Below are 16,055 nucleotides of genomic sequence, written 5' to 3' on the forward strand. Positions count from 1 at the left end.
ATAAACCCTACCTTTCCTTAATTTTGAGCACATTTTATTACGTTTTTCCTTCTATTTTACACATGTGCACATGCACTTTCCTAACATGAGTAACACACTTCCTCCGAAATGTGTGGCCCCTTTTTTCGGCGCCCGGCACTGACAGTGGATACAGTAACTGTAATATCTATATTCCCAACGACGAAGGTGCTGTTTCAAGATGGATGTTAAACTCCTTCATTGAAGAGGCCATTAACGTATCCGATCTAAGCCCACAAATTCTTGACCAAATAATGAATGATCATGCGACAAGTCTTTGCAACTGGTTTTCTGTAACGAAGACTTGGACAAGTCCTGCCTGATGAGGAGAGAAGAATATCCTGGTCTGGTGATTGCTGCTTTAAAAGTAATAATTCCATTTGCTATATCGTACTTGTGCGAAAGTGTGTTTTTTTTTTATGGTAAACATTAAAACAAAGATAAGAAATCGCTTATCAGTTGAAAATGGCTTGATAATGTTCGTCATGAAGATTGAACCGGGCATTGCTGCACTAGTGAAATTATACCATGCTTAGGTATCTCATTAGGTTTTAATTTTAATTGTATTTCAATGTGCAGGTTTTGTTTCATGTGTATTTTTCTAGTATTTCTATATACAGTTCTCATTAGTTTTATATCATACCTCTTTGATTTAAATTCATTTTTAAACAACTCTACTAACTAACTAACTCTATGGCCTATGGAACCCGGAGGTTCAATGCCCCGTTCACAAAAGCTCTCCACTGACTTCTATCCTTAGCCAATTGGATCCAGTTTGTACTTTGTATTCTTATCTCAGCGAGATCCATCTTAATATTGTCCTCCCATCTGCGCCTAGGTCTTCCTAATGGTCGTTTTCCGTTTGGTCTTCCAGTCAAGACTTTGAAAGCGTTTCTACTTTCTTCCATTCTAGCTACATGACCTGCCCACCTAAGCCTCTAGACTTGACGACCCTAACAATGTTGGGTAACCGTATAAATTATGTAGTTCCTCGTTATGAAGTTTCCGCCATTCCCCATTCCCGTTCCTCTTGGATCCGAATATTCGTCTAAGGATCTTGTTCTCAAATACTTTCAGTCTATGTTCTTCCCTCAGAGTAAGCGACTATGGTTCGCAACCATACAGAACAACAGGCATGATTATCGTTTTGTATATTTTAAGCTTCAAATTTCTCGACAGAATTCGCGACGACAAAAGACTTTGAACCGAATAGTAACACGAATTCTACACCCTTTGAAAATGTTCAGTAGACTTATTTTTTTATTGTTCTTTACAGTGTGTATAAAAAATAAAAGTATGCCTATCAGAACAAAATTAAAAATAATATTTAAAAATAATTTCTGTTATTATATTCTATTCTAACTATATTTATCTCTCCCGCCTATCTTCGCGATCCCCTAGGGGCCGCGACTCCCAGGTTGAGAAACCCTGCTCTAGGCATACATGAGTTATGATGGAACATACATACATACACTTTTATATGTATAAATGCAGATAAGAGAGAGTTGAGAGAGAGCGATTAAGGAATTACCGCTCTCAATCTCTTCACTTTACTTTTGCGATTCGTGAATTTCTTACGTGAAAGTTTGGGGCTAGATAGTTTTTTGTCTTGAACCACGATCCGATTTTCGATATGCTCTACCTAAATGCTGTAATGCGAATATTGAGAAATTATCTGCGATGAAAGTAGCTGCAAATAAATACATTACATAACTTATTTATTGCTATTACACGATTTTTTAAATTTGTATTCAATATTCACATATAACATACCGACGTTCTGTGAATACCTCAGATGTTATATTTTAAAGATAAGAATTACTTATGTCGTGAAATGATATGAATATATATATTCAACTGATATATACAACTGATGATATGAATATATATATTCAACTCATATATACAACTGATGATATGAAAATATATATACAACTGATGAATTGTAATGTAACTATTTTACATAATTTTCATGCATTGAGGAAAGTAGAATATCATAAAAGAATCTCACCTGAACGGGTATCGAACTCACGATTTAAACGCTCGGTGGTGTACCACTGAGCTAACATGACCGCTTTTCGGAAGCTGCTTCTGAAATATAACTGAGCTCATACGTAAATGCTCTTTTCCGTATGGAAATCACAATGACGAAACGAGAGTGTGAATACATAGTCTCGAAATATTGTATCTTTAAGTATTTCAATCAATGTTACTTTTTTCTACACTTAATACCATTTCAACATGTCTTATTATATTTAACAGAAGGAAAAACATATCTGTACATCTTTTCCCCATTACTAAGGTTGGCTTTGGAGGTTCGAACCAGCAGCTTTAGTTTACTGTTTTCCGAAGATACCCGAAGTTGGACTTCGAAAGTGTTCGTCTCAAAACAGCTATCATCATATCGCTCAATCTGTTTGGTATATGGTATATGTTTTTATACGTGTAAAGTCAGTATAACAATTCATTCTTTAAACAGCTTTTCGTATGTATTAATATTCCTTTATAAAAACTGTTTTTAATATTATTATTATGGCGCACCATTTTCAGATTTCTTTCGCGAGTCATTGACCAAGTCGTTCACCACCAGCGTTGCCAGACTCACAACTCGGAATTATTCCAAAACCTGATCGAACTTATGCTAGATTCGGTCAAATTATGCTAGAACCTCATAATTACTAATTCAGGAGTTTAAAAAAAAAAAAAAAAAAAAAAAAACGAAGTTGAGATACGATAACGTAACTTAAAATACACAGAGAGCAAGAATGCATGGATAGAACTCAATACTTCACGCACCAAAATTTTAACTCAACTAAATTACTGCAGTCGTTGCCAGACTCAATGGCGTATATATCGTATAAATGAATGCAAAGTTTTTGTTTACATATTTTGAAAGAAAATTACTTCGCAGCATAAGCGGAGTTAGGAATCGTCTGCTGGGGGGGGGGGCAGATTTTTGGTCGGTCTCGGAGCTGTCATTTCAGGAATAAATATGATCATGAAGTCAGAAATAAAGATGGTGAAGTTTTCAAAAAGTTGGGGGGAGAATGGCCCCCATAGCTCCGCCCATGCCTCGGAGTTAAAGGATTAGAAAACCCTGGGTGGAGCCACAAAAAAAAAAAAAAAAAAAAAAAAAAGCCCAAAGCCGTTCCGAACTTACTTCGGAAAATAAGACTGCCTGTATGGTTTACCGAGTGTATGAATCAATGGAAGAGGATACATTTCTGCCGTTCTTTTTCTTCCCACGACCAACTTCTTTCTCATCTCCAGGTTTTATGGCTTTTTGATAAGTTGCTGAAATTGTGCTAGATTTGGGCAGGATGCTAAAAGCAAGATGCTAGATGCTAGAGACATGCAAATTATGCTAGATCTAGCATCATTATGCTAGATCTGGCAACGCTGTTCCCCACAATAGGCGTGTCGTGCAAGTAACCAATCACACGTCAGGTACTAGCTTTTACCTATTGCTTCCTTCTCACAGCTCAGAACATTGGTAACTATGGATAGACGTACAGCAGTAATTACTTTATGGGAGTTGGAAGGTTATTCTGCAACTGCAGCTAGCAGCGAGTAGGTGTCCCGGCCTCTACAGGAAGGCGATGGATTCGGAAATATGGTGCTACAGGTCAGACTGGTAATTTACGATCTCCTGGTCGTCTGCATGTGTCAACCGAAGCCCAAGATGCGAGATTAGTAAACGAAGCCCGGTTAGACCCACTAAGGACGTCTAGACAGCTAAGGGAAGCTTCTTTCTTTCCTGGTAGTAAGCATACAGCTCTGCGAAGGCTTCTGGTTACGTGGCTGTGTTGCTGCCGTGAAAGAAAAACTCTCAGACGACCACAAAATTTACCGTCTCGCGTTTGCACAGGCGAATGTGGGTCTCAATTGGGAAAACGTAGTTTTCTCAGATGAATCCATATTTACAACATCAAAGGAGGGACGCCGTTTTGTGTATCGTCCGAGAGGCACCCGATATGACCATGGATATGTGGCTGCTTGCAATCGCAGTGGCCATGTATCTATTTTATGTTGGGGTTGGATTTCCAGTCGCGGAGCAGGACAGCTTCATAGAATTGAAGGACATCTGGACAATGCTCAGTACTTAGACATTATCAGTAATATCATGGTGCCATCTGTACGAGTATTTCAGCCTGATGGTGTAATTCAGTTCCAGCAATACCAGTCGCCAATACATACTTCCCGTGTGGTTCAGAAATGGTTCGCAGGGCACCCTGAGATTGATTTAATCGACTGGCCGCCTCGTGGAGCAGACCTCAATCTCATGGAAAATATGTGGGCAGAAGTGAAACGTACTCTAAGGGAAAGTTGGCCTGAGGCAGATCCACCAAGAGCTCAGGATGACCTGTGGCATCTTGCTTCCGAAGCATGGCTGGAGGTAGGGGAAGGAGATAGATTTGTCACCCATGTAATAGATTCCATGCCCAGAAGAATGGAGCGTGTAATAAATTCAGAAGGGTCTTGGACACAATATTAATATCCCCACCTTAACTCCCGAAAACAGCCCTTTTCAGGGCTACCTAAACGCTTCTGAAAATATTTCTAGAAGTAAACCACTCCTTGTATCCGATTTCTGTGCAATCCTACTAACAAAAGAATGATAATTAGCTGTAGGTTTTGAACTCAAGACCTCTTCAGTGGCAAGTCCGTACTCTACCAGTGAGCTAACATGAACACGCAAACCCAACCTGAAGAAACACGACTTTCAATTTCTGGTATTCGATGACAATGATGCTCATATACTTTGCAAATGCTGTATTCAACTTGGGATATTCCGCAACACACACACACACATAAACAAAGCGAAAGAGAGAGAGAGAGAGCTAGAGAGAGAGATGAATACACAAAAGCATATTCAACGTATTCGAATGAGACTCTAAGTAACGACATTCCGTTCTAAAGAGAATTTGTGTTTCTTCCCGTGACGTTAAGGGGATCGGGAAAAGTTATGTGTCTTGAAGCAGGATACGACTTTGGATACTCTGTTTATACACTTTCTATATCCGTAGGAATATACTGTATTTCACGAATATAAATAACATACTGTAATGAAAATATTGAGAAGTTAAATCTGTATGACAAATAGCTGCAAATAAATACACTACATAACTTATTTATTGCTATTAAACGATTTTCCTAACTTGTATTTAACATTCTCATATATAATATCGACCTACTGTAAAAATTATCTCAGATGTTATATTTTAAACATAATAATTACTATGTTCTACAATTATTATGTTCTACAATTAATATGTTATATATAAACAACTTATGTATTTTAATGTAATTATTTTATATAATTTTTCATGCATTGCGGAAAATATAATTTTAAAAAAAGTATAGACCCAGATGAGAATCGAACTCAGAACCTTATGATTTGAAATCCGACAGCTTACCAATGAGCTAACACAAGGACTTCTAGAACTAAGCTTCTAGCGATGTATAACGGATCTCAAGATAATTATGACATTCATATCCATTACAAACGCTGTTTCTGTTCTACTTTGACTTTTATTTTAGTACTCAGGCGATAATTATGTTCTATTTCTTAACTTTGAGCATTGTTTTACATATGGAAAGATTCTTTAACGTATTTAAATGTTCCATTACGTATAGAGAGCTAAATGACAAACAAGCATGTGTTCACATTAATAAAAGGTTTCGAAATATTGTGTCATTAAGTATTTCAATCAATGTTGCTTTTTTAAACACTAGGTAACAAGTCTTATTATATTTAAAAGAAGAGAAACACATCTGCAAACTTTTTCCCGATTGCAAAGGCTGGCTTGGAGGTTCGAACCTGGCTTACTTTTTCCCGAAGATACCCGAAGCTGGACTTAGAAAATTTTTGCCTCAAAACACCAATAAAGAATGCGCTCAACCTTTTTGAGACAAGGTGTACTTTTCAAACACACTCATCATCGTGTTATTAATTGTTTAGAGTAGTAGTAAATTACAAAATTTGATGAGTGGATCAAAAAACAATGAGGGAAGATGTGGAGAAAAGAACAGCATTGAAGTTATTTACTAATAGATACTATAGGATGCTTATCACATAAATAAATGGTAAGCCTACCTCTGTATCTCGTGAAATTTTTCTTGTATTACTGAATGACGTTAGTTTGCTCTGAAATCTTCTTCAGCGCCAATTCTGTTTGTAGCTATAGATTTTCTGTATAATCATTGTTGAGAGTTGTTTTTCTGGAAAAGTAAAGGAAACAGGAGCATCTGAAAAACAGTGTGTATTACCCTCCAAAAATCCAAAAATGAACGAGTGCGGGAATAGGAAGTAATACACAAGTTGTTTTTCCAATGACCCTGTCCCCTTAAAGTTTCTAGAGAAACAACCCTCGATAATGATTTTCTCTCTCTCTCACGCACACACACACACACACACACACAAACAAACAAACAAACAAACAAACAAACAAAAAAAAGTACTAGAAAAAGAATTGGTGATGAAGAAGTCCAAGACCGAACCGAAATTTTTCACTAATACTGTACTAGGAAATTTGTCATGAGATACAGAGGTAGATTTGCTATATATTAATATTGAAGATGATTAAAAAGTAGTTAGACACCGTTTGAGAGTTACTTAAGAGGATTAATAGGTTTGTGGAGGGAAAACTAGACAGAGAAGGCCACAATTGGTAAACAGAATTAAAGTGGGTTTTTCACAAAGACGAAAAGGACTTTAGTTTATCCCGATCAACGGACGAGTGCAGACTGTCAGTTTTGTAACTAAACTTTAAACATCAGTGTTACCAACCGTTTAACTTGTAATTAATCTATCACAGTTCTTATTGTTCTGTTTGCAATAAGCCAATTCCTTTCCAGAACATTTTGAGTCATCCGCTGTTCTATACTAAATAATTATCGATATACACATCCTCAATAATTATTTAGTAATAACTTGCGAATTAATTGACCTCAGTGTTGTACAAAGAATCAGATTTTCTCTATGACAGAGAAAACTGAATTAAAATTGGTCAATTCGACTCGTTCCGAAGTTATTGACGAGATGACTCTAGGGTGTATGTTACTTCAATTCTAGCAGATAGCAGTCGGAAATTACACAGTCGCTTCTTACACCAATCAATAAAGAAGACGGGTGCTAATGTTAAATACGTAGGTTTAGTAGTTTGAAATAAGTAATAATGGTGATGAAGAAAGAAAGAAAGAAAGAAAGAAAAAAAAAAAAACTAGCCATCCATTTTTTTTATCAATCGTATGTGTCTTATTTTAATACTTAACTTGAAATAAAAATTATAGCTGATTAAAGACGATTTGCCTTTTATTAAATTCTATCTATGGATAAGAATACAAGACTAAGACAGACAGACAGAGAGGCGGGGAAAGGCAGGTTTTGTTAAACGAGACCGCTCATCTGATACAATATGCACCTCATGCTTCCAGGCTAAACGCAATCTCTTCAAGTCAATCGACAAATACCATTAAAAAGGTGTTCAGTAGAAAAACGTGTTTTCGCTGTTATGACTAGAAAGACAAACCTGATCTTTTGCCAAATCAGTATGTAATTTTGTTTCTCTATTATGTATTTCTTCTTTTCTTTTCAATTTTGAATTAGTTTCAAATCCAGCCAGTTTCAAACGGTGGCCGCAATGAAATCAGTAGTGTGTCGGGAAGAACTTAGAGTATTACCGAATATAATGCATGATTTATAGATAAGTTTGTTATTTATATTTTTGCAAACGGTAACAGTAACCACTTTTTGTTTTTGGTAGTCATAGTTCCATTTGTAGTATTTCCCAATTATCAAAAATACAAAGTAACTTGGCATTAGTTATGCAAAGAAAGTTAAGATTTTCGTAGGTGTGCCATAGGATTTTAAATTACACAGTGAATGTCTCAAAAAAAAAAAAATAAAAATAAAAATAAAAAAAAATAAAATAAAATAAAATAAAAAAAAAAGGAAAAGGTGTACTAACCGATCAATAAAATGTAATTTTGTTACATAAACACATCCTGCAAGTACTATTACTTAAGTTTACATAAGTTTACTTAATGATGTAATAGGATGCATATTAATAAAAGTACAAATTCGTAGGATGCATATTAATAAAAGTACAAATTCGTACTTGTCCTGTCATAGGGAACATACAAAAGGAACACATAATAATAAGTCATCTTATCTTGAGACTTAATATGACATATACTTTTGCTGGTGTGTTTTTTTCGAAAAATGTGTAGCCGCTAACGCTCTCACCTATGGTGCGAGCGGTCCCGGATTCGCTTCCCGGTGGGGGCACTCGGTCGAGAAACTGTTAAAAGCTTTCTCAGGCCAGCCATCCTGAAGATTTTTCTGAGTTTTCCTCATTCACATCAGGCAAATGCAGGGGTAGTACCTAACTTATAGGGCCCAGGTCGCTTCCTTCCTTCCCCAATCCTTTCTTCCTTCCTTCCCTTTCCTCGGATAGTATACTCGCCGAGGGACGTCATTCCTTATACGTGAAGGGCTAAATGGCCATTGATGCCGAAAGCACAGATATATAAATCCTAAATCTTTTCGAAAAACGGTAAGAAGAGGGCACAAGTAAGGAATATTTTTGATAACATTCCGTCATCGGTTAAAATTTAATAGAACAAATCATAACTGTATTGGAACCTGAAAATGCCGTAAAAATCACGGTTTTGTTTTGGAGTGAAGTGGTTACAATAAGGTTGGAGCCAGATATACTTCTTTGTCAGCTTACATTCTTAAAATATATATATAAAAATAACATAGAACAAGAAACAGTATTAGCAAGTGTGTTAGTACACGACATAAGTATTTATCAGTATTTTCGGATCGAATGGTAAGAAGTGGAACTAGTGCTTTTCAACAAAAAATTTTAGTAACATCGACTCAAAGAAACTTCCAACATTTTTGTACACTTATAAAAGTATGTAGTGCTACTAACAACATAATTTCCTCCTTTAAAAATAATAAAGTTAAATTAAATTTTTAAAAAAGCATGATAAGGGCGACAAGAGGTCATCGAAATGTAGCATCGATACGCCTTTTAGCATTTAGATGCTTCAGTGAGTCAGTAAGTGTAAATTTTGACTTTTATTGCTATTGGTTTACTTTGGGCTTACTTTCATTATATTTTTTTTCTTTTCTTTGTAGGAGTAGCTACAGAAAATGAATCAGATGACCATTCCGAGTGCTGTGGGAAGCCTCTGTGTCTCCATAAAGCTCCCAATTTGAATAAATTGGAAGCAGAGTTGAAAGGTTGCAAGTTTGAGGTAAAAAGAAAATTTCATACAATGGCACTAGAGAAACTAAGAACAGTGTTTCTTAAGCCCTCAAGTAACGAGGAGAGCTCAGACAAACCAAGTTCCGCTGAGGCTGCAGCAAATTTCCTGCAATCTTTAATCGTGTTAGGAGCCGTAGGAATAACTATCCTGTCTATTTGTCAGAGACTATTTCCCCATGGAAAATAGTTCTGTCGTCTAAAAACTATTTTTTTTTTTTTTTTTTTTAATTATGCAATGTAGATTGAGACTAAATGAAAGCCTCCGAATGTGTTGTGCAGAGTGTGTAATACGAATTTTGCTGAAGGAATGTATGAATTTTGTTTTGTATACAGAATATCTGGAATTTTTAAAAGCGTTCTTATAGTTTTACAGGTACCTAATCGAAATAGTGAATGGACATCAGAACATGTTTGTTCAATCCTAATTTCCAAAAGAATTCTTTTTGTAATAATTTTATTTTGAATAAGAATATACTTTTATACATAAAATGCTACTTTTCAGTATATAATTAGTGAAGTTTTCTATTCCTATTCCATTTTCCACTAGTTGAATAACAGAAACTATGAAAGTAATATGTATTTTATTTTATTTTATATATATACTATCTGAAATGACCGTTCTCGCACAGGAAAAATAGATTTGTGGAAAGCATTATATTAAGGATTGAACCTTTTCTTTCCACTCCTTAGGATACACATTTTAATGAAAGTATAATGATAAAAGTTCATAATATATTCTATTTTGAGCATAAGTTTTGAGCCTCTCTATCCCCTTAGGAAAGACCCTTTAATCAAAGTAACATGATAAAAAACAAGACTGAGGTAGGTATTCCAAAAGTAATTTCAAACGGATCTGACATTTTCCCGAACTCGAAAGCTATGGATTCGATACTAATCTCGGTCATTTTGGACATTATTCATCCCTTCTCACCTCTAGGATGATAGGGACAGAAATTGGACGTAAATTAGCATCACACTTGTCACTATTCAACTCAGCGATCCCGAGAACAATGGATTTGACACTAATATCGGTCGTTTTCCACTATTTTTAATGTCATCCTTTCTCAGTGTATCCCTAGAAGTGTTAGGGGTAACTTACCCTATTCGAAGCTGAACTTGGAGTTGAACGGCATCGAAAATATCACTATTAATCTCAGCGACCCCGAAAACTATGAATTCGACATTAATATCGGTCGTCGTTTTCCATTATTTTTACATTTCACCCTGTCTAGGAGTACTAGGGATATATTACCCTTACAATATATATATATAATAGATTGTAGTCATATGTGTGCCAAATTTGGTTGAAATTGCTCCAGACGTTCATTAATTGGAACATATAAGGTACGTTTTTGGATATATCAATAATATAAAGCGGGCCACCGAGGTCCCCAACGGACTCGTGAGGTACTCCATTTTTCACATGACTCCCAACTTAAGTTAGATCATGATCCACTCATGTACCAAAAATCATCAAAATCGGTATAGTGACCTAGGCGGAGTTCAGGGCCAAACAGTTTTACACTTAATTTTATTCTGTAGATCGAAAATATTCCATCCCACTCTTAAAATGGTTATTTCCAAAAACGTTGCGACATTGTCCCTTTATTTTTAATGAGGAGTTTGTACTGAGTTTCATCTTTCAAACTTGGCGGGCTCATGATGTCCATATCTTGGAATTCTTAAAGTTAGAGACATAAAGTTTGGTAATCTTTTCATTTAAAATAATTAAAACACGTTTTCAGCATCTTTGGATATTTGACTTAGAAGGAACAAAAAGGTTTGGAGGTGTTCGTAAGATAGTCATACAAAGTAATCCAATGTCGTGCAAGACTTCGAGTTCAGACGAATTCTGTATGAAAGATGCAGAATGACTTGAGCGATCAAGCTGAGGTTTTTCTCTCGTATAATGTAGACCTTTTCTAACAAAAAATACTACTAAGGGTAAGCTGATATATAAAAGTAATTTTTTTTAACAAAAAGTATATTTTTTACGTGTTTTTAACAATTGTTTGAAAATTTAGGCTTTTGATGGCACCTGAAGAAATTGATCAATCCACCTGCGATCTTTTACACTATGTATGGAGGCTATCTTGCCCTTCCCCACAAAAAAAAGAAAGAAAGGAAGTTGATTTAAAAAAAGAAGCGGACGTTCGATGTACCTTAATATATATACCGAATAAGAAAATCATCCTTTTCGATTTTCCTCAATTTAGACCTAATATGATGTTTTTTTTTTTTTTTTTTTTTTTTTTTTTTTTTTTTTTTTTTTTTTTAAAAGCAAAACTTCTGTAGATGAAACAGACTAGTTGTTTGTCGATGTCTTATCTTCCTCACAGTAAACGGACTCGCTTCTCTGACGCAGCTCCAAGATTGTGTGAGAAGACGATAGGATTGTAGTATGTGAGGTGGCGGTCTAAATAGTTTTCTGTTGTGTGTTCACCATGTTCAAAAAACAGGAACAGCAAAGTCAGTTGGAAATTGAATGTTCCCATAGCTATTATGCAAGTCCGCTTGAAGGTCTTTATGAGATGTAGGGATACAGCGTGCTACAATACAGAACAGTGACAAGGTTGTAATGGACCATTTTGCTCCGTTACAGTAATTGTCCATTTATATACGGACAATACTGCTATAATTTGGTCTTTTTCTTTTTATATGAATGTTAAATATTTATAGTCGTAGTAGAGTGGATGTTTGCTTTGATGTGTGAAAGATTAACATTTTAAATTTTATTTTACATGATGAGACAAATTGTAACTTACTTATCAAAATTTAACTTAATTATTTGTACAAAATCAAGTTATATGTCCAATTTTATAGCTGAAATTGGTTTATATTTAGAAGAAGGAGAAAAAATAGGTATGCTCAAATTTTAAATCCAAATGGATCTAGTGATCTAGTTTTAAGTATATCTTATTAAAATTTGTGCTGATACGAGAAGATTAATCTTCTGAACTTGTAATGATTATATTTAACACCTAATATAGGACAACTGAGTAATATTACTTTCTTATGCAGGTTAATATAATGCAAATAATATGTTTCAAAGTAATAGGCTCCCATCCCGTCCTTTCTTCATCCTAAGACAAACGTCCATACTTTATATTCTACGGAATACATATAAACATTAACGATAAGTTTATCTTTTATATCTTATTCTAGTACTGTTTTGAAGTACAGGTAACCAAAAAAGTTCTTACCGTTCCAGAGCAGCGATAAACAAAGAGAATACAGTGGATAGTACGTACCTTTAGATTTCGAAGTAATCAGCATCCAAGAGCTTTTGCCAATGTTCCTGCAGCTTCACAATACCCTGCTGATAAAACTCGGTGGTCGTGGATACAAAGAAGTCCGCGAGTGCGTTCCACAGGTCTCCTCATTTGCGAAGGTAGTTGTCAAAGGAATGAAGCAGATGATAATCTGTTGGTACAAGACCGATGAATATGGTGCATGGCAATGTTGTGCGGGAACAGCACACCCTTGCAGTTCATCAATGCCGACTCCTTCTGCCGCAATGCATGGTGCACCCTTTGCAACTACTGAGAGTAGAGGTTAGCAGTGATGATCTGACTAGGTGGAAGGAGTTCGTAATGCACCACTTGCCGAAAATTCCACCATACATAGAATATAATCTTTCGTGAATGCAGAGGTGCTCGTGAGGTGTGAGAAGTAGGGCCACGTGGCGACAACTAATGTCTGGTACGCTTGGGAGTGTCATAGAGGACCCACTTTTCGTCACCAGTGAGCAAGCGATCAAAGATGGGTGTGTTCAGGTGCGGAGTGAGCAAGGACAAACAGGCTGTTACTCGTTGTTCTTTGTTGTCTGCCGACAAAGTGCGGGTTATCCTCTTGCTTAACTTGTATGACTTCCCTATCCCATGCACGTGTAGTCTGATTGTTTCAGCGGAAACATGAAACCTATCTGCAAGTTTTTCACACGTTAGATCACTGTTCTCCCCGATGTCTGCTTTCAGAGCCTCGTCATCCAACACACGTGGTTGTCCACTGCGAGGTTCATCCGAAAGGCTCACATCTTCCGAACAGAATTTCTGGAACCAACGCCTGGCGGTGCGTTCATTCACGGTATTCTACCCAAATGCTGGCATATGCGACGACTTGATGCGGCAGCTGACAAGCCCACTTTAAAGTCATACAACTAACATACGCGGACAAGCTGTTTCGATACCTCCATTTCTCTCTCGATACTATTCGAGCTATAACTGCTTTGTGTGCACAACGTGCCTGTATTACTGAAGGTCGATGATCAGACTAACTTCAGATCTCTTGGTGGGTATGTGCATCATTTCGTTTCCTCTCTGTGAGCGAATGATTAATGGGACGCCACAAATGGCAAGAACTTTTATGGTTACCTTGTACGTATGGGTTTACGTAAAACTGACGTATTTCGTGCTGTCATGTTTCAGTGTCTTTCTTACCGATGAATACTAGCAACTAAATTAAGCTGAGCCTATGCTAAGATGGAGATATACAAATAAATATGCCGATCAAAGCAATAATAGTTTGAGCTTGTATCTACGCGTGATTGGATTACCCATTCTTCAGTATTGCATAGGATGCAATTTTGCAATGGTATAGTCTATTTGATGATGAATAGAACCTCATATGGCCTCGCATGTTGTTAATATATTTGCTGGTTCTTTGTTCATCTCTACAAAGCTTTATATAATTCATGCCACTTGAGAGTTTGAGTCAGTCGAATTTATGAAGTGTAATTGTTACATGTAAATATGAGGATAATCAATCATCAAAGGATCTTCATTCTTTCTCACCGATTGGAGGTACTGAGGGGACCACAACCAGTTGGACTGGACATTTGAGGGCTCCATTCTGGAAACAACTAACAGCTCTCTGCTGGACTTCTCATTAGACCAGGTATAGCTATTAATTATGCACTTCGTGTAATCGTGCGTGCTCTTGGAGAGACAGCGATGGTGAGAGAAGGGACACTTTTTTTATGCCTTATTATTACGCTTGATGAGATACGGGTTCGATTTTATGAGCCTCGACTAAAATGTTAATGCAATGGGTGACGTCAAAATGGATCACCTCAGAAAACAAAAGTTTGTCTAAACCGAAGTACGACAGTTATGTTGATAATATTTGTGATCATTTTTAGAGTGTGTCCTGCGATCAGCTTTGTGAAAGAAGCGGTAGCAATTTTTGCAGAACCCATTAGTCAGTTTGCTGGATAATGCTTGGGCGCAAATGGCACAACCTCTAGTTGATTTGTGATTTGTTTGATTTTGGGATTAGGAAGTGTATTTTCATCTAATATATTCACCGGACTTAAGCCCCTGTGAGTATGATTGGAGCCCGAAGTTTAAAGAACCACTTTGTTTTATTCACTTCTAGATTAGCCTCGAAGTCCTGTATGCAGTAGACTGCTCTATCAGAACTATCAATGGTGGGATGTTACTACGGGGATTCTACATCCACATCGCTGGCAGCGAGTTGTGGAGAGTATTATCGACTACATTGAAGGATAAGAAGTTGCATACAAACATTTTTTTTTTTTAATTAGTAATAATTAAATAGTTACCACTAGTAAATTTTCAACGTTAAATTTCCTAAATATTTATGTTTTTATGAAGAATAGTGTGTGTGTGTTGTTGGGAACTTAAAACATTTCTATTATTTGGTGTTGAAATGAGAAGTAACGAACTAAAATCACTCCATTAAAAAAATGGACGAACATTTCCTAAAAATTACTCGATTTTTACTAAACATGGAGTATACTTTCTTTTATGCTTCTCAGTGGGGTCTATTGCTTAAAATTAAGATCGATCGGAGGAAAAGAAATGAATACATCCCGTCCTTAATACATTTAACTGTATTTCCTCTATTTTCACGAAGCATAGATCGTGCTTTCTTTCAGCTTTCCTCTATAACCTGTTACTTATGGTTGATATCAGTCAAGAATAAGGGGATAAATTCAGCCAAATTTCAAGAACATATTTCAGGATAACTTTTCTTAGTATTACGAATAATACGAACAATAATGGTAATAGTAACCTGATTTTCATTAAACATGGCGTGTGTTTTTGTGGAGGCTTAAGAATTGCCTCGAGTTGTTAGGGTTGTACTTTCGATATCGGTAAGCACAAGATGGTGAGAACATCAACTTTAAAAAAAAAAAAAACAAGAAAAAAAAACTCATTTTTGTAGTGCATGTTAGCATGTTACCAGGGCCGGATTTCCATGTTTTGCGCCCATGGGCCCTAGCGAAATTGCCGCCCCTATCACACCAATCGCATCGCCCTCCAAAACTTCCATTCTCTTGGATCCACTTCTTAAAATGTTACTTTTACCTTTGCTACTAAATTATAATTATTACTATTACTAATTATTATTGTTCTTATTTCTTATTACTCATTTTAAGTAATATATTTTAATTCCTATATCTGGCCAGCATTTGGAGTAGATTCGTTAAAACTTGGCTTCTGCCTAACCTATTCAATATTACATAAAAGTAAGACGGCAAAATATAAAACAATCTTAAATGATGAGTTGTTTTATTGTACCTAAAAATTTACAGTTTCGATGGCTAAAACAGCTAGATGCACCAGTCTCTTCTAAGAAAGAGTTGGGCCGCGGTGGCTCAGTGGTAGAGCGTTCACCTCTGGTGATTGGGGTCCCGGGTTCGATCCCAGCCGACGCCAAGTGAACTTTGTGGTGGACAAACACCGTCTGCGTGGGTTTCCTCGGGGTTCTCCCGTTTCCTCCCACTTTCTT

General features: G+C 36.3%; 1 protein-coding gene across 4 annotated transcripts in view; it reads left to right on the forward strand.

Annotated features, from left to right (window-relative positions):
- LOC145693118 (uncharacterized) overlaps window positions 1-9,793 on the forward strand; it is a 52,611-nt gene extending 42,818 nt beyond the window's left edge. For all 4 annotated transcript variants that reach the window (XM_081768832.1, XM_081768850.1, XM_081768841.1 and 1 more), the window contains exon 8: window positions 9,170-9,793. In XM_081768832.1, the coding sequence (XP_081624958.1) occupies window positions 9,170-9,486 (317 nt within the window). In that variant the 3' untranslated portion in view covers window positions 9,487-9,793. The remainder of the gene's footprint in view (window positions 1-9,169) is intronic.
- Window positions 9,794-16,055: the final 6,262 nt, after the last annotated feature.

The sequence above is a fragment of the Thermobia domestica genome, chromosome 1 (assembly GCF_964235325.1).
Source record: "Thermobia domestica chromosome 1, izTheDome1.hap1.1, whole genome shotgun sequence".
Classification (NCBI taxonomy): Eukaryota; Metazoa; Arthropoda; class Insecta; order Zygentoma; family Lepismatidae; genus Thermobia; species Thermobia domestica.